This window comes from Canis lupus, chromosome 16, assembly GCF_003254725.2.
Source record: "Canis lupus dingo isolate Sandy chromosome 16, ASM325472v2, whole genome shotgun sequence".
Lineage (NCBI taxonomy): Eukaryota > Metazoa > Chordata > Mammalia > Carnivora > Canidae > Canis > Canis lupus.
The window spans coordinates 15,784,061-15,807,365 of record NC_064258.1 but is presented as its reverse complement, the minus strand read 5'-3'; the positions used below and the strand labels follow the sequence as shown (position 1 = coordinate 15,807,365).

Genomic DNA, 23,305 nt, shown 5'->3' with positions numbered 1-23,305 from the left:
ACACTGCTCTCAGGGTACTTCATGTGGGCCTCTCATCTTCCCCTGCATTTCAGAAGCAGAACCTTTTCTCTGCTCCACCTACAGCATTAGCCTGAAGGCAAAGGTGAGAACAATCGAATGTATTTATACTGGAAAGAATCACTTAAAGACATTTTTTTCAGATTAAGCCTGCATTTACTTTTTCTGGGGAGCTATACGTGGCTCTTTGATGAAATATTTGCTTACAGAAGGTCATAACACAACAGGATGTTAAATTCATAATGGAATTTTGCCTGAAACTCCAATGATGGAAACGGTACACTCAAAGTGCACCTATGTTCTGCAGAGTGCAATCAAATCTGTCTCCCTCTGAGTGGCTATTTCAAAATGTAAGTTTTCTGTGTTATGCTTCTCTTATCCTCAAGCCTTTGCTAACTTTTAGTAAATGTACAGTCCAAACTCATTTGTGGTTTGGGAAAATAAGGGAGAGGCATATTTAAACTTTAAGAGAAGGTTTGCTTTGCTTTGCTTTAATGAAGGTTTACATTGCTTTAAAGGGAGGTTTATATTTAAGGTTTAAGTTTTATATTTAAACCTTCATTCAAAGCAAAGTGGCTTGCCAATTTCAAGATGGCAGAGCAAGGAGAGTTGGCATAAGTCACATATCTCCACCAGGACATGTTGGTAGAACATGGAAATGTGCTTTGGGAAGCCCTAGAAATGATTAGGTGAGAAGTACCCAGGAGAAAAGGGATAGAGGCACCTCTTACTTTTGTTATCCATATCACAAAGGGGAATTTTTGCACCAGGAAAACCAGAAAGGTCTCTGAAATCTTGGTTACACATGATTTCTATTAGTGCAGAATGAATGAATCAAGGAGAATGTGGTGTTGGACTGGTGGAGGGGCTGAAACTGTGGCTGGAGTGTTCCGGGAAAGAGGAGGAGAGATGTCTTGAAGGTTGATGAAGACTAGTTCCGAAATCATCTTGAAATTTTACAAAAAAAAAAAATGAAACTCATCCCTGTGTTCTTAGAAGATATAGCAGTGGTATTTTCCAAGAAAGAGTGGACTCCAATTTTATACAAATATGAGAGAACAGAAAAGATTTATTGTAGTAACAGTAAACAAACAATTCAACTGGGTGGGGGTGGGCAATGTGGGGATGACCTCCAAAGCAATAAGTAAGCAGTAAATAATCAAGATGTGATGGCAACAATTGGTTTCACAAGGAAAAGTGGTTATTCAGCAAATACTTTTGCATTGAGGTTGGTCAAAGAGCTGCTTTGGATGTCTGAACATTGCTCTCTTATGTGTTGAATCTCTTTCATCCACTCTTTCTGGAATTTTACTTAGTTGAGTTCTGAGAGATCTATTTTCCAGATGCTCCATTGTTCTTCAGGGGGCAGATGGTAAGGAACAATTTGAGTCCTTCTGTAAAAATATAATTAAACACATATTTCCAATCATGTGGAAAGAGTTCTATAAGTATCTCCATCTATAGATTACCCAACACACAGAACTGATCTTTCTAACCAACCCTATGGCTAAGGTTATCCTCACTATGTCCTAAGGGCAAAAATAAGTGGTAGAAGCAGCAGAGGGAGATGATCCAGCAATCTAGAAAGAATCTAGAGGAGAAACTTTTATGAGGGAGCAATAGAGAAAGTTCGAGGTCATCTTCTTTGAAGAATTCACAAGGCAGAGGGCATCAGTACTTTCTGCTTTGGAGTTCCACAAACTGAGAATTTATCCCTCTTCTGTTAAGTCAACCAGACCTCTACCAATTGCTGACAGTGAGCTTTATTACACACTTTAGTTGGGAGAGCCTGGGACACACAACTCGGAGCACTCTGACTTTGGTGAACAAGTTGGGAGGTAGAGGTGGGGCAAGACCACCAGGAAACACACAGGGAATAAGGAGATCTTTTCATTCAGTTTAATCTTCCTTAAATAGGTAGAAGAAAACATGGAAAGCCATCTCCAGTACTTTCATGATGATATCAAGTATCCCACTTTCACTCTCAACTTCATTTCTGGCATTCTGCTGCTTTAGAGCGTAGAAAGCCTCCCTCTCTGCCAACTTCATCTCCATTTCTTCCTGTCGTTTTTGCTGCTCCAGTTTATCCTCCAGCATTCTGATTTTCTCTCCAAACTCCTCTCTTATCTGCACTCTCTGTCTCTCTAGCTCTGCTCTGTAAAATTCTTGTAACACTTCGATTTTTTTCTGAATCTCCTCTTCAGCCTTTTGGAACATCTTATTGGTGTAACATCCTCCTTCATTCTCCATCACCACGCGCTGGACCAGGGTGAGTAGCTGCATTCTCTGAGCCTCCTGCTCAGTTCCTGTTGCTCGATTGTTGAACACACAGTAGCGATCCCGGAACATGTCCACCAGCTCTTGGATATCTTCTGAAGCATCCTTTAAGTAGTCCTGGAAATGCATGCCATCCAAGTCATCTTTCCGGGTGAATAAGAGAATCATATACCTCCGAGCTCGGGGTCCAAACATTTGCAGAATCTTCTCCATGGCCTTGCGTTCTTCCTGAGTATACCGGCCCAGCGGGACCACCAGGAGCAGAGCGTGAGGCCCCGGGGAGGTCAGGAGGATGCAGTGAGCAATCTCTCTGCACGTGTCAGCATCCTGTACCTCGGTGTCGAAAATGCCAGGCGTATCCACGACGATGAGTTCTCTCCCATGCCACCTGCTGCTCCCTTTCTTACAGACCTTGGTGACAGATTTTGCTGCGATGCTGGAATGAAACACTTTCTCTCCAAGGATGCTGTTGCCTGTTGCACTCTTTCCCGCTCCAGTCTTTCCCACTAAGACAAGTCTCAGTTGTGAGTCTCTGCAGTCTTGGGATCCAAGCCCTTGGATATCAGGAAACAGAAGCCACAGCATTAAGATGGACCTCTAGCTGTTTCCCCAGCAGGGCCCCTGTCCCCCTCATACAACCCCCTCCTCTATTGCCTGAGGCTCCCCTCCTGTGAGTGACTTCAGCACCCTTCTATAGAAGCCTATTGAAAGTCTATAGACAGCCTGAGGTTCCTCTTGCAGCGCTTGGAAAAGGGCCAAATACTTTCCAGGATTCTCTTGAGCTTCTTATTCTTACCTCTTATAGCTAAGTAGCCCACAGAAGAGGAAACAAAATAGTTCAAGAAGAGAACTCAGAGCTGCTGCTGGTAGCTGGTCATCAGAGCCATGCAGGAAGTAACACGAAATCTGACTTTGGGACCTCTCAGTGGGAGTTCCTTCCCCAAACTGTATTCAAAATGGAACTTTTCCTCTATCCATTAAGGAGTCAAGTGGGCAGGTCATACAAACCATCCCATCCTTGCGAGGTACAAAAGGGATGCCAGGGCAGAAAGACAAAGCATCCCTTTCTAGTTCCTATGTGTGACCATCCTGTCAGGGATTGTGACCCAAGAGAGAACAGAATACCTTCATTTAAAGTTAAAGACCTTCAGGGTCCTGGGTGGCTCAGTGGTTGAGTGTCTGCCTTTGGCTCAGGTCATGATCCCGGGGTCCTGGGATCGAGTCCTGCATCGGGCCCCCCGCAGGGAGCCTGCTTCTCCCTCTGCCTGTGTCTCTGCCCCTCTCTCTGTGTCTCTCATTAATAAATAAAGAAACTCTTTAAAAAAATAAAGACCTTAGATTAGAATCTACCTACATTTTTTTTACATTCTAAATTAAGACATTAAAGAATTATAGCCAGAAAATATTGACAGTTCTCTGAAGGGACTATAAAATTCTTCGATAGATCAAAAAAGAAAGAAGAAACCCATACATCGATGGAGTTATCCTCTCTTATTTTCACCAGATGAAGCACATTTTCTTCCTAGGAAAGTCGACAGCTAACACCTGCACAGCGCAGCCTAGCAACAGAAACTCTGTTCTCGGAACAACCACTGAGCCTTGAGTGCAACTCCAAATCATCTATGCAGTTCTTCCGCACTGGTATTCAGTGATCCTCTGCACATCTTACTGTGTCAGTACGGGCCTGGGCTTCAGTATTTGTTAAGCACAGAGCCAGGACCCCTGGGATGGATAAACAGGGCGCAATCACATTTGAGAGCCTGTTTCTCCGAGAAGGTGGACCCTACCTGCATAGCCCTTGAAGGAGGCTGATTTCTGCATGAGGAATCCTGTATCACAACCTTCCATTTTGGCTTGAAGATGATGCATACATCACCACACTCACAATTCCAGACACTGTTATAAGCCCCATCTTATTTCTCAGGGGGAATATTGCCATTCGGACCAAAAATCTAGGCACTGCTCTTGATTCTTCTCTTTCCTTTACTTTCCACATCTGGCCCAGCAGCGTGTTCTCTTGACTTCACCTGCAAATCTGTGCCTCTCTCCACTTGGAAGCCCACTACACTAGCTCAAGCTACCATCAGCATCCATGCTTCCAGAGGCTCCCAGGTGGTCTCTCCGCTTCCATTTTGTCCCCTTCCATCTACCCTGTCAATTGGAATATTCTTTTAAAAATACCAAATAGAGGAGAGAGATTGCAGAACCCCAACTCTGGCTTCCACGAAATCTATAGGGAATCCCCCTCTCCTTCTGAGGATTAGCAGAACCAACCCTAATGCAGAGTTGCCTGCATCTGATAACCAGAATCCTGGGGTGAGACAAGTGACTTCCAGAAATCAAGAACATCGAATACAGGATGGTGAGGATTATCTAAGGAAAAATGTAGATGGGAGTTCAGATGATTATTCAGTTAGCAGCACCATGGAAGACTCCAACCTCAGGACATCCTGAGGGCATTGGTAGAGAGGGAGCAGAAAATCAGGGGAGGAGAAACAGAAAGGCCCTTTACCAGGAGAAAGTGCAAGAGGGTCCAGAGTGAATGGAGAGGAAATCAGACATGGGGATGGGGTACAGTGCTCCAGCTGGCATGAGGGCTGGTGGCCAGTGCAGGAGAACACCCCCTAATAGCTGTCCTCCCTCTGGGCCGGACACCCTCTCACCGAAGCTGCTCAGGGGTTCACTGGCACCGGAGCTTGCACTGGACATCAGGGCTGCCATTGCAATGAACTCCTGGACAGAAAGAAACATGACATGTCATTTTAGGGAAATAGAAAGTAAGTAGAAACCTCAACCCCGCGTAGCCATCAGTTTCATTTTTTCTGTAAACTGGCTTCTTGCTTTCTCCTCCTTGATTTCCCAATGCTTCTCCACTCTCCAGATTGTTCCTTTTTCTCTACACAAACAAATGTTTCGAGGGCTTCGAGGACTTCATAGGCACTGCTTCCAGGTGCCCTTTCCTGGCAATCCTAAGGACTGTCTCAAGCCAGCAGTGCCTAAACAATGCATTCCTTGCTAATAAATTCCTTTCTTCTTCTATTTTAATGACCTCTCTCTGCCCTTGTGCCTTTCTTTTGTGTAGGTCAGTGGTTGTCCCCTCTATTTGCTGGATAAGGTGCTGCCTGATTCAGGAATCATTAATAAGACCAACTGGATCTTCAAATTTACTTGGTTGAATTTTGTTTCCCTACACAGAACTCTTATTGGAGCGGACTTTGACTAGGACAGGCTGAAAATACTAGTTGTTAAGGCCAGGCTCATCTGATAAGAAGCCATCAAAAAAAAAAAAATCTAAATACTATTACAAGGACAGATATTTCTTTTGTAGGAAGAGTCGTTCATTTCTTTATCCCGTAAGGATAAGGAATAAGAAACAGCTTCTTGTACACTGAGAAGAGAAATCACACAATTTTAAAGATCAGCTTTGGCCACAAACTTGATGTTAGTGATGGGTGCTAGGGAGTAGGTAGGTAGAATAACAGAAAAGGAAAACAAAAGGTTTTGGGGTATTTCTTAAGGTCCTTCTTCCAGCATGTGGGCTCTCTCTCTCTCTCTCTCTATATATATATATATATATATTTTTTTTTTAATCTTATTTAAGTGAGTCAAGGGAGCTGCAGAGGGGGTAGGAGAGAGAACCTTAAGCAGGCTTCATGCCCAGCACAGATCATGATGCGGGGCTCAATCTCATGATCCTTAAATCATGATCTAAGCCAGATGTTCAAGGGTCTAAGTCACCCAGGTGCCCCTGGGTTCTCTCCATTCTGCAGTGCTGTGCTGTTTATCCCAATTCCGATGTAAAAACAGAGGACTGTACTTTTGTGGCACTGACTCTGGGGGCTGAGTTCTCCTACTCCCTAAAAATAAGCATCCAGGGGAGCCTAGGTGGCTCAGTCAGTCAAGTGGCCAACTCTTGATTTTGGCTCAGGTCATGCTGACATGGGGCCCGTTTAAGTCTCTCTCTCTCCCTCGGTCCCTGCCTGCCCCCTCTCCTTCTCTAAAACACAAAACAAAAAACCCACAAAACATAAAAACAAAACAAGCATCATTGGTCCTTAGCTCCTCCTGAACTGCCGAGAGTCACCTGAGGGCGGCGGGGTGGGGGGTGGGGGGACATCTCTGTCATCCCACCTCCTAAGATTCCTTTTCCCCAACTCTGAGCGAGGCTCAGACCTCCCTCTGGAGGCAGGTCTGAGTAGGCACTTAGGTTAGCTGGGTAAGAGAGCCTCTGAGGGATCCCTGGGTGGCGCAGCGGTTTGGCGCCTGCCTTTGGCCCAGGGCGCGATCCTGGAGACCCGGGATCGAATCCCACGTCGGTCTCCCGGTGCATGGAGCCTGCTTCTCCCTCTACCTGTGTTTCTGCCTCTCTCTCTCTCTCTCTCTGTGACTATCATAAATAAATAAAAATTAAAAAAAAAAAAAAAAAAAAGAGAGAGCCTCTGGGCCTGACCTAGGTGCTGGCTTTGGGGCAGGTGACAGTGAGCTGTACTTCTCACATCTCCCATCTGCTCCCCACGGAGTGACTTCTGTCTGCTTACCCAACTCTACCCCTGAAAGCTTTAAGTTTATTTATATATTCTATAAATAGTTAAAGTGATGAAGTTTTGGAATATAGGTGAGGGTTGGTGGGGTGAGGTCTGGAGCCGACGACCAAAAAAGAATTCTTGAGATGTCTTTGGTGCAAAATGGTGGTTTTTTTTTAAAGCCCGAGGCCAGGACCTGTGGGCAGGAAGAGCAGTTGACCCAGGCCCCTGAGGGGTGGCTCACTATATACCTGGGAGTCAGGAGGGGTTTGGGGACAGCGTGTTCTCTAAGGAATTTTGGAAGTAGGGTTTCCAGGACTGTGAGGGGGTAGCTATTGTTGGGGAAAGGTCACTGATTCCTGTCTAATTAGGCCTGAGTCATGAGACCCGTCAGATGTGTAGGGGTGCAACATGTGCTTGGGGGGTGATCATATACTTTGGGGGGTTTAGAGACAAAGGAAATTTCCAAAGGAGTTTTTTTTTTTTAGCACTTTCTTTTTAATTTTTTTAATTTATTTTTATTTATTTACGATAGTCATCACACAGAGAGAGAGAGAGAGACAGAGAGAGAAAGAGGCAGAGACACAGGCAGAGGGAGAAGCAGGCTCCATGCACCGGGAGCCCGACGTGGGATTCGACCCAGGGTCTCCAGGATCACGCCCTGGGCCAAAGGCAGGCGCCAAACCGCTGCGCCACCCAGGGATCCCCCAAAGGAGTTTTTATATGTTAAAGTAGACCTACAGGCTCCTGGGGGTCGGGCTAAGATGGACTTTCACCTTCAGCACATTATGAACATGGAGGCAGTTGAGTCCCTAGAAGAATGTCCCTCTACCTGTCTCAAGGGCTTGCCCATGAGCTGCCCCGGCTTGTGCCTTGTCCCCAGCTAGTCCCCTGTTCCCCTACCATAAGGAATCACTTATTTTAACAAATATCCTTTGGACAGCAACCCCTGAAAGATGCATTGATTTGTAGGGCTCAGCCTTCAAAACAGATTATAGGGGTGTCTGGGTAGCTCTCTGGGTTAAGCATCTGCCTTTGGCTCAGGTCATGATCCCAGGACCCTGGGATCAAGCCCCACATCAGACCCTCTGCTCAGCAAGGAATCTGCTTCTCCCTCTTCCTCTGTCCCGCCCCCACTTGCACGGAGGTGCTCTCTCAAATAAATAAGATCTTTAAACAAACAGATTACAACCTAGTATCAGCAAAAACAAGAAACAGGTAGTAACAAGACCTATACCTTCTGAGAAGGAATATACCAGTAGGTTTAAGATCTACACCCAAGGGAGAGGTCCTCTGTCCACCAAATCACGTTACCCTCTCCCCAAATACCCCTTTTCCTCTTACCTGGAAAATCTGGGTGCTGCTCCCTTCTCTAAGTTTGAAGGCAATTCTAAGACAAGATGTTGAGAAAAAGAAGAGAAGAGGAAGTGAGAGGAGGAGCCGTCCAAACATGCTAGAGTAAGAGACCTGCCCACTTCATCATCCAGTGGTTGCAAACAGAACTTTCTGTAGGGGTCCTGGGTGACTCAGCTGTTCTGAAAGCCTATAGTCCCCAACCCCACAACTCAGCATATCAGGCCTTCCAGCCTAACATCTGCCCCTACTGCTTTAAGCCAGTATCAGTGTAGGCAGCCCTACTGCCTCTCCTTCCTCCCAGTGTCTGAGGGAGAAAGAGCTGCTATTTCCAAGGTCTCATCCGCTCAAGCAAGAGAGGGTAAATGATCTTCATTTAATTAATTATATGGGTACAAAGTCACCCTGTGAGATGGTGCTCAGACCATTTGCAATAGGCTAATCATTGACATCTGACACTACCTGCCATGAAAATGCAAACTGTGAGTATGGGGGGGGGGGGATCCCAGTATGAAAGCCAGTTTACTATTACACCCCATAACTGAGACTTTATTTCTTTCCTTTTTTAAAAAAAAAAAAGATTTTTTTTATTTATGAGAGACACACACAGAGGCAGAGACACAGGCAGAGAGAGAAGCATGCTTCCTGCAAGGATCCTGATGTGGGACTACATCCCAGGACTCCAAGATCATGCTCTGAGCTGAAAGCAGACGCTTAACCGCTGAGCCCCCCAGGTGTCCCTGAGACTTTATTTAAAGTTGCATAGCACTTGAGTGATTATACAAACTGCTAACAATTCCAAAGAGATAAAATAGAAGATATAAGTATCTCTGAGGATAGTATGGGGTTGGCCTGGTGTATATAAGCACCGGATGATGACTACATTAATTATTTATTTATTAGAGCTTTTATTTATTTCTTCATAAGAGACACACAGAGAGAGGCAGAGACACAGGCAGAGGGAGAAGCAGGCTCCATGCAGGGAGCCCAATGCAGGACTCAATCCCGGGACCCTGGGAATCACAACCTGAGCTGAATGCAGATGCTCAGCCACTGAGCTACCCAGGCGCCCCTGATGACTTCTTTAAAACAGGAGACAGGGCAAAGGAACAAATCATGCACTAGCAGTGAGGATAAAGAACATTCCAGAACAATAGAACCTAAATAACAAGCACGACTCAGCCCTTAGATGAAATAAGCAAACGAAAGCAAGTCAGAAAAACAAGCAGAGTATGAACACATATCTGTGATTCTGAAGTGATCTGAAGAGAGAAAGGATAGGATTATATTTCATTTCTAAGCTTAAGCCCAGCTAGAAGGTCTGTATCATTCTCTATTTAAGTGTGGGAGTGGGAGCAGAGATTGATGTAAAATATAACAGAAATTTTAAGTACTATTAAACCCCCAAACCATTACTTAGATATTCTTTTTTTTTTTTTTTTTTTTAATTTTTTTTTATTTATTTATGATAGTCACAGAGAGAGAGAGAGAGAGGCAGAGACACAGGCAGAGGGAGAAGCAGGCTCCATGCACTGGGAGCCTGATGTGGGATTCGATCCTGGGTCTCCAGGATCGCGCCCTGGGCCAAAGGCAGGCGCCAAACGGTTGCGCCACCCAGGGATCCCATTACTTAGATATTCTTTATTTGGGTCACAAGCATCAATACTTACAAGGAAATTCTCTGTGATGGTTTACATTTGTAACAACACCCAGGTTCATGACCTGAGCCGAGGTTAGACACTTGACTGAGCTACCCAGGCACTTCTGAAATGTATGTATTTTGCTTTCATTTTTGACAGTTATTTCCCTGAGTGCAGGATTTCAGGCTAGTTGTTATTTTCTCTTAGCACATTGAAAATCTGCCTCCACTGTTTCTCTGGCTTCCTCTATCACTATGAAGAAATCAGTGGAGGGGGTGCCTGGGTGGCTCAATGGGTTAAGTGTCTGCCTTCAGCTCAGGTCATGATCCCAGGGGTGCTGGATCGAGCCCTGCATCAGGGCTCCCTGCTCAGCAAGGGGGTCTGCTTCTCCTTCTGCCTATGTCTCCACCTCTCTGTGTCTCTCATGAATAAATAAAATATTTTTAAAAATACATTTCAGACAAGAGAGACTGAGATTTCTTGCCACCAACACAGTCTCAGATGAGAAATTTATAGGGAATATATCTGAGGCAAGAGGAGAGCAATCACAGTAAAATCAGAGGAGGAGGAAAATAAAAAAAGACTAAGTTTAAACAAATGTAAACTATATAAAATACTGTTAATACTTCCTAGGGTTTAAAAAGGAAAAAAATAGGAAAATTAAATATTCAACAATAACAATATATAGATTGGGGTGGAGAGTGGGAACAGAATTTAAATGTTCTAAAGTAATTTGTTGTATAGAAGAAAATTAAAACATAAATTTCTTGTGACTTTGAGAAGTAACAACTGTGTTTTATAATCACTGGGTGACTACAGGAAAAGTGTAATATAATTTCCAAACTAATAGAGAAAAAAATAGAATGTGGGGGGCAAAAACCGAATAATTCCAATTAAACCACAAAGAGGAAGGGGAAGAAAGTGAAATATGGAATAGGCTGGACAAGTAGAAAGCTTACAAAATGCAGCTAAAGCAGTAACTGCAGATTAAAATTTAGCTTTCAGTGTACATAGTAGGAAATAGAAAGAATGAAAAATAATCAGGAAAATATATATCTGAAGATAAGCAGTAAGGAAATAAATTTTTTAAAAAAGAGCAAGCTACAAACTGGGAGAAACTATCTGCAATTCATATACCAGATAGGGATCCCTGGGTGGCGCAGCGGTTTGGCGCCTGCCTTTGGCCCAGGGCGAGATCCTGGAGACCCGGGATCGAATCCCACGTCGGGCTCCCGGTGCATGGAGCCTGCTTCTCCCTCTGCCTGTGTCTCTGCCTCTCTCTCTCTATCTGTGTGTGACTATCATAAATAAATAAAAATTTAAAAAAAAATTCATATACCAGATAAAGAACTTAGGTATATATTTGATAAAGATTGGACAAAAAAATAGAATGTGTAAAGAGCTCTTAAAATTTATAAAAATACAAAGACAATCCCATTTATTTATTTATTTTTATTTATTGGAGAGAGAGAGAGAGAGAGGCAGAGAAGCAGGTTCCTCGCAGGGAGCCCGATGTGGGACTCGATCCTGGATCCCAGGATCAGGCCTGAGCCGAAGGCAGACGATCAACCGCTGAGCCACCCAGGCATCCCAAGACAACCCCATTTAAAATAGAAAATACAAATATCTTTGACATGTAATAAACCACACATAATTAGAGAATGCAGTTGAATAAATGCTCAAGTATGTAGACACCAGTGAAACACCATCACAAACAACGGCTGTGGGTATGAGCCACAGATGTTCCTCATGTGCTGTTCACTTACCCCTGTCCCCAGACAGCCACCTCCATGTGTCCCCTCTCTGTACAATATGCATAACTGACTCCCACCTCTGTGGCCCACATTTAATTTATGAGCAACACTTACTTTTCCCCTGCAGTTAGTGAAAGTTTTGACTGTTCCCCAGACAGCTACCTCCATGTGTCCCCTGCTCCCTCCATAGAGCACAGCAACATCTCTTCATGTCCTATGTCCCATGGGACCACTAGAGAGCAAAGCCAAACTCCAAGGGACACAGATCAAGTCCCCTCAGGAATCTCGGAACATACGCAGCCACACTCTCTGGCAACATCAAGGTCCAGAGGCCACCTCACTTGGTTTGAGGCAGAGGGAACCTCCATCTGCTGGGCAGGGCCACAGATCAGAGTCCCTAGGGTCCCTCCTTTATTTAATCCCACAACTACACCTGGTCACTTTTTGCACCAGGTAGGTAGACTGTTCTCCAGATGAACCCCTAGAATTAGGTCATTGTCCCTATAACTGAAATGATCTCTTTCAAAAAGTCTTTTTCTCTTGGGGTCCCTGGCTGGTTCGGTTAAAACAGCATGTGACTCTTGATCTCAAGTTCTTGAGTTCGAGAGCCCCAAGTCGAGTGAGAGATTACTTAAATAGGTAAAATTTTAAAAAAATTGGGGGTGCCTGGGTGGCTCAATTGGTTGGGTGACTGACTCTTGATTCCAGGTCAGGTCCTGGTCTTAGGGTCTTGGGATCAAGCCCCCTCATCCACCTGCCCCCACCCCAGTCAGGCTCCCTGCTCAGCAGGGAGACTGCTTCAGGATTATCTCTCCCTCTGCCCCCTCCCCTCTTCACATGCTGCCTGTCTCTCAAATAATAAATAAATAAATAAATAAATAAATAAATAAATAAATAAATAATTCTTTTAAAAATCCTTTCCTCTTGACTCCTCCAAATAGCTATCAAATTAGTTGAAGAACTAAACCTCACAAAACTGGTTCTTGCTCCTTCCTTTGTAAGTCTTACATGGATCTTCTAGCATACAGCTTTGGACGGTGGGGATATTGGCCAGGTGGGGATATTGAAGACCCAGGTGAAATTGAGGGGGATATTTATATTTATTTATTTTGGGGGGGGATATTTATATTTATATACTATCCTACCATTCATTCCAAGACTGTCACATAATCTTCAGACCAAAATTTCAGGTTAATGCAGTTCATTTATATTGGACCCTTTGACAACTGATATTCAACTTGTCACAAACCTAACTGAACACTATTGCTCCTGACCCTACCCTTCCCCTGACAACCTTACCTGTCACCTTTAACTTTCTCATTTCTGGAAGAAACTCATCACCCATGTGGACACATTCTCTGCCTATGTCTCTGCCTCTCTCTGCGTGTCTCTCATGAATAAATAAATAAAATCTTTGAAAAAAATCCTAGTTTAAGTTCCACATTGTGGGTCATGACTATCACACATTACAATAACAAGTTTCATGCACACATAAAAGGCTGGAACTTCCAGAGTCCTCATCATGTGGAGATAGTTGGGATACAAAATATGTAGATAATTGAGTAAGCAATATTTCGTTTGACAAGTAAAGAGATAATGATTTATTTGATTTACTCATTTTTCCTCTGGTATGTTTTAATCTTCCAAAATAGAATATGAGGTTAAGAGAAAAAAAATCAACTCACAGAAGTTGTATGTTCAATAGTCCAGAGAAAGCCAATGCTTCCCTAAAGGGGACTCGTAGACAAGCCCTAGAACAGTGCATGTTACCAGTGGCACTAACACTTAATGTATGCAGGATTTCTTATTTGAATTTTCCTAAATGGAGTCTTTCAACTCTATATATCATTGCCTGAGCATGCTAATTTTGTAACTTCTTCAATTTGTTGACCCTGTAAAGAGGGACAGGTGGGAACAGGAGGTGGTGGCAAATGGAGCTGGGAAGGGGCTCCACTCTGGTTAGCTGTCACTACATAACAAACCATTCTGAAGCTCAGTGGCTTAAAACAACCACCATCATTTTTTTTTTCTCTTCAATCTGCAATTTGGAAGGGACTCATCTCTGCTCTTTGCAACTTTGTCTGAGGTGGCAGGGCAGCCAGAGAGCTTCCTTCCGTGTTGCCTTGCTTGCATGGCTTCCAAGTTGGTCCGGCTAGGAAATGAAAGATGAGCCAGGGGAGTAGGCCAGCGACGTCAAGCCCTCTTCATGGGAGCCTCTCAATGGACAACATGGCCTTTCTCATAACATGATGGCTTAGTCCCAAGGGCAAGCCCCCCTGCAGGGCAAGGGGCATTTTCCATGTCTAGCCATAGAGTCACAAGAGGTTGCTTTAGCCATCTGCTATTTATCAAAACAGTCACAAAGCCTGTCTAATTTCAAAGTAGGAGACACAGACCCTGCAACTCAGTGGGAAAAGTAACAAGGTCAGATTGTAAGAAGAATAAGTAGGATAGAATATATTGTTAGCTATCTTTGGAAAATACAATCTACCACTATTACAAGCCATAGTAAATTCAGAAGCAAAAGTAAAATTGACATTATTACCAAAACATATGCCATATTCTTGAAAGTACCCTCATAATACTATTTAAAACATCTCCAAATATTCCCTTCTCAGCTTCTTCCCTTAGATTTTTTATTTGTTCCTCATACTTCATCCTCAGTACTTTTATTTTTTCCTCTCTTTCTTTCTGTGATAAATGAGCATATTCCTTTTCTATTAGTTTAATTTCTTTATTTAATTGATCAGTGTAGATTTTCTTCAGGATTTCTGCCTTTCGTTTCAGCCTTTCCTCTGTGTCCTTGTAAATGTCATCAGAAAAGTAAGCCCCGCCATTGCTCTGCACCATCTGCTCTATCAGCTCCACCAGCTCCTGCACTTGAGCTTCCTTCTCGGCTTCTTTGGCTCTGTTGTTGAAGGCACAGTAGCGGTCCCCACACTCCTTGGTGATGTTCTTTAGCTTCACATCTGCGCTCTCTATAAAGTCACTTAGGCTCTGATCCTCTAAGTTATCTTTGCGAGTGAACAACATGATCATGTGCTTCAAGGCTGGCTTCCCAAAGACAGCCTTGATCAATGCCACGGTCTTCTGCTCTTCCTCTGTGTAGCGGCCCAACTGTAGAACCAAGAGGATGGCGTGGGGCCCAGGACAGGAGGAGATAACACACCTGCTGATTTCCTTGCAAGTAGTGTCCAGGGTCTCCTTGGTATCAAAGAGCCCTGGGGTGTCAACAACAAGAAGTTTCCTCCCTTCCCATTCCCGGGATGCTTTCTGACACTCTTTGGTGATAGCATGGGCTGCAATTCTAGAGTCAAATACTTGTCTCCCAAGAATGGTATTCGCTGTTGCACTTTTTCCACTTCCAGTTTTCCCTACCAGAACAATCCTCAGAGTGTTGTCCTGAGGGTCAGCCATGTTAATATCAAGAGGCTTTAGGGCTTAGTATCCACAGACCTTAAGGAAGGCAAGGAGAAGGTAAAGGATCAATGTAAGTGGAAAATATTACGCCCTCTTTTCTTTTTTTTTGTTCTTCCTTGAAAGTGTATAGTAGTCTATTATCCATGTTGATCCCATAAAGACAGAGATGAAACAGTTCAATTATTGTGGAAGAAATAATAAAATAGCTAAAGAGTTTCCACACAAAAGAGTACTAGATCCAGATGGTTTCATGGGGAACTCATCTAAACCCTTAAAGATCTAATAATCTCAATGCTTCTTAAGCTATTCCTGATTATTTAAAAAAGAAGGGAAAAATTTCAGGCACCTTGGTGGCCCAGTGGTTGAGCGTCTACCTTTGGCTGAGGTTGTGATCCCGGGGTTCTGGGACTGTGTCCCATATCGGGCTCCCTGCAGGGAGACTGCTTCTCCCTCTGCCTATGTCTCTGCCTCTCTCTCTGTGTCTCTCATGAATAAATAAATAAGATCTTTAAAAAAGGGGAGGGGATTTCAATTCTTTCTATGGCAGAAGTATGATATTGATCCTGAAGACTAATGAAGATTTCAATAAATAAAGCTACAGACCTGTCATTTATGATACTAATACAAATATCCTAAACAAATTATTAGACACTAAAAAAGTAATACACCATGATTAGATGTGATTTCAGAAATACTAGGGTAGTTCAATATGAGAAACTTGGGTTGTTATAATACATTCCCATGAATACATAAAGAAAAAAATACCTAGACGCAGAAGACATGTCACCAAATTCAACACTGATTCATGTTTAAATCATTTCATAAAATTTGAGTTAATAGATACTTCTTTTATGCTATTTTATATAAATTTAAAATTTTTTGTTACCACTTTTTTCCCCTTACACCTAAAAAGTTGACTAACAATTCATCTGGATGCGTAAAAAAGAAAATTAGCCTGGACAATCAAGAAAGAGAAAAACTGGGCAGCCTGGGTGGCTCAGCGGTTTAGCGCTGCCTTCCGCCCAGGGCATGATCCTGGAGCCTCGGGATCGAGTCCCACATCAGGCTCCCTGCATGGAGCCTGCTTCTCCCTCTGCCTGTGTCTCTACCTCTCTGCCTTTCTGTTTCTCATAAATAAATAAATAAATAAATAAAATCTTTTTAAAAAAGAAAGAAAAACTATGAGGGATGACTGGCTCTACAGGATAGTAAAGCATTTTAGCCTCTAAAATTAAGGCAGTATGATGTCAGTAAATGAATAGAGAGAACAGTGAAACAAAACCAGAAAATTCAAAAACAGATCAAACTTATCATACTATATTCCTGAATATTCAATTCAATTATATTATGCCACAATTATATTCAATAAGACAGCATCTCATATCAATGGGGAAAAAGATGGACTAATAACCAGCATTGGGGTAACTATAAAACCATATAGAAAAACACAAAACTGCCTCCACTGTCTTATGCCATTCAAATTCTAAGTAGATTAGAAATCTAAACATAAAAATTAATTCATAAAAATACTAGAAAAAATGCAGATAAATTCTTTGTAACCTAGGGGTGGGGAAAATATTTCTAAGATTTTAAAGAGAGTAAGAAAAAAGACTCATAAATTTGATGACATAAAAATCTAAAAGATAATGTGAAGCCAAGAACACTGTAGACAATTAAAACACAAATGTCAAAGTAGGGGAGAAATTTTTCCAACCCATATCAAAGAGCGTTAATTTTCCTATTAGACAAAGAATAACAATGATGAATAAAAGAGAAAATTAACCTACTATACAGAATTCCTAAAAGTAGAGAAACAAAAGACCAACACCTTGATAGAAAATGGAGCAAGACATATGAATGAACAGTTCAAAGGATAAAAATGTCCCTTGAATATATAAAAAGATATTAACACCCACTTAAAGTAGAGAAAAATAAATCAAACATAGGAAAAGTAAGATAACTAAATTAAAACAATTAAAATTACACTGGAGATACTATTTCTCACCTACAGGTTTGGCAAAAATCCAAAAATTTGCTAGTATAATCTGTTGGTAAAAGTTTAGAGGAAATAGGTCCTCTTCTCCATTTCTAATGGGAATGGAAAAACAGTCCAAAACCTACAGAGGAGAAGTTAGTAATATCTTGCAAAAGTACATGTGTGTTTATCCCTAGATTATTTAGACCCAATTTTAGGATACATGCCTGTATATAAGGGCAGGCCACTCCAAAATGTGCCACTTTGGCATACTGATTATTTTAGATAAAAGTTACTAAAGAGACAGCCTGTGCAAGAAAGACACTCAGACCGTCTTCTATCCCCCTGTAAGTAGGAAATTAATCTCCCATGTAAAAGGTGCCTTCCCTGTCCCAGGAGCTAAAGAGACATCCTTATGACCAGAGATGGGAGATTTAGAGCCAAGAAGGCTGTACAGACAACTCCCGTTCGTTTTTACTAATTTTCTATCACAGCCCAAAGTCTGTTTAGAATTCCTTACTAATTGAAACTCCCAAAGTTAAGATTTCTTTGCTTGTCAATTCCTCCCAGATTCATTGTCTCTTTGTCTAAAAAGTATAAAAATTGCCTGCCTTGGTTATTTCTTTTGGTCTCAACTTCATTACTGGGCCTCCAGGCACACTTTGTCTTTTCTCTCGTTAATCTGTCTCAAGAAAATGTAGTTCTTAGTCCAGCTGGAAGACCTTGAAGGGTAGGGGAGGAATTTTTCCTTCCCTACATCTCAAAGCTACACTGACAAAAATACAGGATAAAAATTATGCATAAGTCTATTCACTGCATCACCATTTGTAATAGCAAAAAAACCCAAAAATCTACCAAATACCTATTAAGAAGGGACTGGTTGAATAAACTAAGGTATATTTACACAGAGAAGTGTAGAAAGGTCTAAGAAATATCTCTATATGCCAGTATGAAGAGATATCCAGGGTATTTCATTAAACAAAAAAGGCAAAGTGAAGAAAATAATGCACACTTTCCTACAATTTCTCTAATTAAGGAAGAACATGAACTATATGTATAAAATATAATATATATGTATATATATGTATTTCATGTACATGAAAAAGCAATGGCAGGAAAATCTGAAAAGTGAACAAACAAAAAGGTTACTTTTGTGGGGATGGGAAGAACAGGGTGAAGGGAACAAGAATAGAAGCTGGGAAATGCATTTCTTTGAATATACTTAGACTTCACAGATCTGATCTCAAACGCATGTACAGGTTATTCCCTGCTGTTTTAAAGTTCAAATTATACCACTTTGCTCTTATGAAAGACCTACTTCTGTGCCTGTTCTTGCTAGCCAAAGTAAATTTGAAGAGAATTTTCATTTTTACAAAAAAACTGAAAGCAAAACAGCGTTCAGAGTTTTTTTACAGTTAGATGAGCCACTAAAGAGGCAGCACACATCTTAGGCAGCAAGAGTGGTGCTGCTAAGCCCCTTTCTCAGGAACTCCATACAGCATCCCAGCATCCAGTGGATAGAGCTTTGAACCATGTGAGCGTGTGGGCTTCACCTCAATTGATTTTGTGCATCTGTTAGCAAGTTGTGTCTAGAAGTATCAGAAATGCATAAGGGAAATTATTTGGGGGGAATCTGGGGATACCCCAAAATGTTTCCATATAAATTAATAGTAATTGTTTCTCTGTTTTATGTCATTTTGGTTTATGAAAGATTTTATAGGAACATTCTGCTTTCAGATAGTAGGGGAGACTTGTAAATAGTTTATATAATCATACAACAAAAACTGTATTTTAAAATACTAATAAGGGATGCCTGGGTGGCATGTTAGTTAGGCATCTGACTCTTGATCTCAGCTTAGATCTGGATCACAGAGGTTCCCTGGGTAGCTCAGCAGTTTAGTGCCTGCCTTCGGCCCAGGGCGTGATCCTGGAGTCCTGGGATCGAGTCCCATGTCTGGCTCCCAGCATGGAGCCTGCTTCTCCCTCTGTCTGTGTCTCTGCCTCTCTCTCTCTCTCTTTCTCTGTGTGTGTGTGTCTCTCATGAGTAAATAAATTTTTTTAAAAGTCTTTAAAAAAGATCTTGATCACAGAGTCATTAAGTTCATACCCCACCTTAGGGTCCAGCGTGGAGCCTACTTTAAATAAGTAAATAAATAAATATTTCTTAAAACACTAGTAAAAATCAAAAGCAAATGAAACATATAGTATTTCATGTAATGGATAAACCACACAAAAGTTGCAAAGAAACTTGAAAAATGCAGTAATTTTGTTGTCCACCCTTAATGGGGTATATCATAAACCCAAAAAGGGAAAAAAATCTGCCAAAAAAAAAATCTTAAATTTTTTTAGGAATCCTATCCTGTACTTGTGTGTGTGTGTGTGTGTGTGTGTGTGTGTGTGTTTAGTTTTGAAGACCAGTGACAAACCCAGTGGCAAAGAGAACCCTTGGTGACCATACTGTGCTCTTCAAATGCTATTTCCCACTAAACACATTAGGACTCTTAGGAAAAAGTACTGATCCCAGGTCTGGGCCAGAAAATGTGCAAGTGGATCCTAGACTGTCTTGTCATACTATAAGGCAAGGGTGCTATCAAAAATTACTCAGACCATGGAGCACCTGGCTGGCTCAGTTGGCAGAGCATGCAACTCTTGATCAGGGTCACATTCGGTTTAGAGATTACTTTAAAAAAAATTACTCAGAACTTATCAAAAGGACTAAAGCATCAAGAAGAGGCTCTGACAGATGGGCAATTTGGGATCAATAAGAATAATATTTTCAAAAAAAAAGAATAATATTTCCAATGGGTTGAAATATATCAAATATGTTGAAATCTATGAATTCATAACAATATCATCTTCTTAAAAGAAGTCAGTTGTTCCCTTTGTAGTGTGCTAGGAAATAATTACATCATTCTGAACAAGGGAAAGAATCAAGCATTGCTTTCATTTTACATAACTGTACCTCATGGAAATGAAAGAATTGTTAAGGGGGAGTTTCTTTTTACAGGATTATTCCATCCAATAAATGAAGAAAGAAGGATAAAATAAGAATATAATAATTTGTGACCCTTAATGAAACAATTTTACTATAGGCTGTCATTAGCATCTGCTAAATCACAGGAAGAGAGAGAAGTGAACATAATATGCTGATATGTTTACAACTGCTCCTATGAAATATTCCAAAAAACCAGGCAAACCTTAATCTGATCAAGTCTCTCCTTAAATTTAAATTCATACACTGAATTTAAACACTGAAACTGGAAGAGCATGTTAAATAACATCTTGAGGGTTTAATCAACAAAATGTACACTGTCCAATTCTTTTGGACAAAAGACTGCCCTTTTCTGAAACAAAAAAATTTCACAGAAAGAAACAGGAAGGTGGAAACTTATTAAGCTAAACCTAAGAGATATCAAACAATTGCAATTTATGAACCTTATTTGGATCTGATTTCAAACAATTTTTAAAATTATGAGACCACTGGGGAATCTGAACACATCTGGTAATATTTTAAAAATCCTAATTGCTTTTCAAAGTCTGAAAAAGTCATATTTTTAATGGTCTTTATCTTTCAGACTTACATATTCAAATATTTACTAATAAAGTGATACAATGTCTGATATTTACTTCAAAATAATCTGGGGCAGATGAGAGGGGTTTATAGATGAAACAAGATTGACATAAATTGATAATTGCTGAAGCCTGGTTTAGGTACACAGAAGTTATCTTTGAATGAGTTAAAAATTTCCCTCAGTGAAAAATTTAACTTGGGGACGCCTGGGTGGCTTAGTCGGTTAAGCATCTGCCTTCAGCTCCGGTCATGATCTCAGGGTCTTGGGACCCAGCCCCCCATCTGGCTCCTTTTTCATCCGGGAGTCTGCTTCTCCCTCTCCCTCTGCCTCCTCCCTACTGCTTATGCTCATGCTCTCTCTCTCTCTCTCTCTCTCTCAAATAAGTAAATAAATAAAAATCTTTTTAAAAATTTAACTTGTTTGTAGTGTAACAACTATTAAATGTATACAATATACCAAGCACCCTGATAAATAGTTTTTATACGTTATTTCCTTTTCTCCCAAAAATAGCCTGCAAGGAAGCTAATTTTGTTATTCTAATTTTAAAAGTTTATTCGCTTATTTAAGTCATCTCTACACCCAACGTGGGGCTCGAACTCATGATCCCCAAGATCCAGAGTCACACACACACGCTCTTCTAACTGAGCCAGACAGGCAGCCTTAATCTAATCTTTTTAAATGAGGAAATTGATGTAGCTCAGAAATGCTGAGAGACTTGCCCAAGGTCACAGTGCTAATAGGCATTGGGCAGAGGAGGGACCAAATCCAAAGTCTGACTGACTACTACGCTCATGCATAACCATTACAAACTATGGCCTCTTTCTGGTTCCTTCTCAGGTCCTTGATTCTACATTTCTGTCTACATTGAATCAGAAAGATCAGGGAAGGACAAGGGAGATAGTGCACATTCTTTCCGGAAACGTAACTTATAGCAGGCCTGGAATTAAGGAAGGCAACGAAAGGATTTCATGCACTTTGTAGAATAGCTACTCCCGCCCCCATGGCATTCCCGCCTTGCCTCATCTGCTACACTATCAATCATACAACTTCCCTCCTTAAATGTTGTAAGGACTCAGCAACCTGAGTTTTTACTTCTTATGCCATTAGTGACTGGGCTATCCTTGGGAGATTAACAAAATCACATTCACACAGGCTTGGATTCAGATTCTTTTTCAGGAGAAAGAGGGATTTAGATCCAGGGGTCTCTAAATTGCCTTCTGGCTCTAAAGACCTGCCTTGAGGACAACAGCTGTCCTGTCACAACAGCAACTAATGGAAGGTGTATCATGCTATTCAGCAAGTTTGTCCTGTTAAATATGAGACAGGTGGACATTGGGTCAACGAGTCCCCTTCCTCCCACCCTACCCTCCACTACCCCTCTGACAGCATCCTCCTTGCTGTGCTGCTGGTACAGGACCTCGTCCCCTCTCACCCCAGAATCCACCCCCATGCATATCCCCATGTCCCACTGCCTCTCACAGCTCCATTGCTCTGAGGCCAGGCTCACCTTCTTTTGAACGATGGGTTCTCAGGTTTTCTCCAAAGAAGACTTCCGAAGCTTTTGTTCTAACTGTGAGGAAAGTGTAGCTAGCCTTTGAAACCGCTGAGCCAGGAAGTTCTGATTGGGTGGAGCTAGTGAAAGAAAAGTTTGCCTTTAAAGAAACAGAAATACTGTCCCATAATTTGGGGAGTGTTATGAACAGAACTGAAGGCCCTTCTGAGAGAGGAGGAGAGTTCAGAAAACCCTAACTTCATGTTTTCTATCCCTGCAGAGGGTCTGTCCCCAAACCCTGAGAATGGCTAGACCTAACTAGCAGATATGAAAGTTCTAGGACTCTTGATTTCTGGCTCAGTGTCTCACCCTCTGTCTAATGCATCTGAAAGTACTTCCCTCCTACATCTTCAAGAAATAAAAATCACAAAGGGGCACCTGGGTGGCTCGGTGGTTGAGCGTCTTCCTTCAGCTCAGGTCCTGATCCCACATCGGGCTCTCTGCAGGAAGCCTGCTTCTCCCTCTGCCTAGGTCTCTGCCTCTGTGTGTCTCTCATGAACAACAACAACAAAAAATCTTTAAAAATAAAAAGAAATAAAACCCACAAACTTTTGACAGGAAACTCCACTTCCTTCGGCCAGAGATCAATGTAGGGACTGATACAGGGCTTGATCAGTTTGTTATTTAGCAAGAAGGTCAAACAGACCACAGGTGAGGAAAGCGGCCAGCGATATTAGAGGCTTCTATCTTGCCACCTAAATAAAATTAGTTACTTCTCCTTAAGAACAATCTCCTTCAAGTAAATTGTTGGATGTCACTCAAGCTTCCTGAGCTCTCCCCACTCACTCCTCCTCCAAAGGGTACTGCATGAAAATGAAGAATCAGCACCTCCACAGCCTGTCTACCAGGGTAAGGGACCTGGAGTCTCTTATTGTCTTTATTGAAATGGCTCCACGGACATCCAAAGAGAGATGCTCCCTGCAGTCTGAGAGCAGCCTTGTAACAGAGATAGAGGGGCTACGTGTGCTAGTGCGCTAGGGGCTGGATCCCTCAAAGGAAATACCAATCAAAGCCTCATGAAATAAGGACCAGCCCCCCAAGAGACTTACTCTCTTCCACTCTGATATATTTGGTTATTCTAATGAGTTAACCACAATCATTCAGTCCTGCCATCAAACAGGTTTCTGCTTCCATCTAAGGCTCCTCTGAAGACTCTGCCAAAGACTACCATTCCGGATCTGTGTCTTCATCAGAGAAGCATAGTCTCAGAGCTTCACAGGA

At 42.0% G+C, this 23,305-nt stretch overlaps 2 protein-coding genes across 4 annotated transcripts in view; both read right to left on the bottom strand.

The window, feature by feature from the left end:
- Positions 1-1,069: 1,069 nt before the first annotated feature.
- The window catches only part of GIMAP4 (GTPase, IMAP family member 4), a 32,653-nt gene continuing 10,417 nt past the window's right edge, over positions 1,070-23,305 (bottom strand). The window contains exons 1-4 of one of the 3 annotated variants that reach the window (XM_025453014.3): positions 22,040-22,133; positions 8,163-8,208; positions 4,959-5,028; positions 1,070-2,849 (exon numbers count right to left, since the gene is read on the bottom strand). In XM_025453014.3, the coding sequence (XP_025308799.1) occupies positions 1,918-2,849; positions 4,959-5,016 (990 nt within the window). In that variant the 5' untranslated portion in view covers positions 5,017-5,028; positions 8,163-8,208; positions 22,040-22,133 and the 3' untranslated portion in view covers positions 1,070-1,917. Of the gene's footprint in view, positions 2,850-4,958; positions 5,029-8,162; positions 8,209-22,039; positions 22,134-23,305 lie in introns of those variants that run through there. The other 2 variants (XM_049094937.1, XM_025453024.3) reach the window with 2 other exon arrangements.
- GIMAP7 (GTPase, IMAP family member 7) lies at positions 13,138-22,164 on the bottom strand. The gene is made up of 2 exons (XM_025453061.2): positions 22,040-22,164; positions 13,138-15,021 (listed from the first exon to the last, which is right to left on the bottom strand). The coding sequence occupies exon 2, from the start codon at positions 14,980-14,982 to the stop codon at positions 14,107-14,109; it is 876 nt and encodes a 291-aa protein (XP_025308846.1). The 5' UTR covers positions 14,983-15,021; positions 22,040-22,164; the 3' UTR covers positions 13,138-14,106.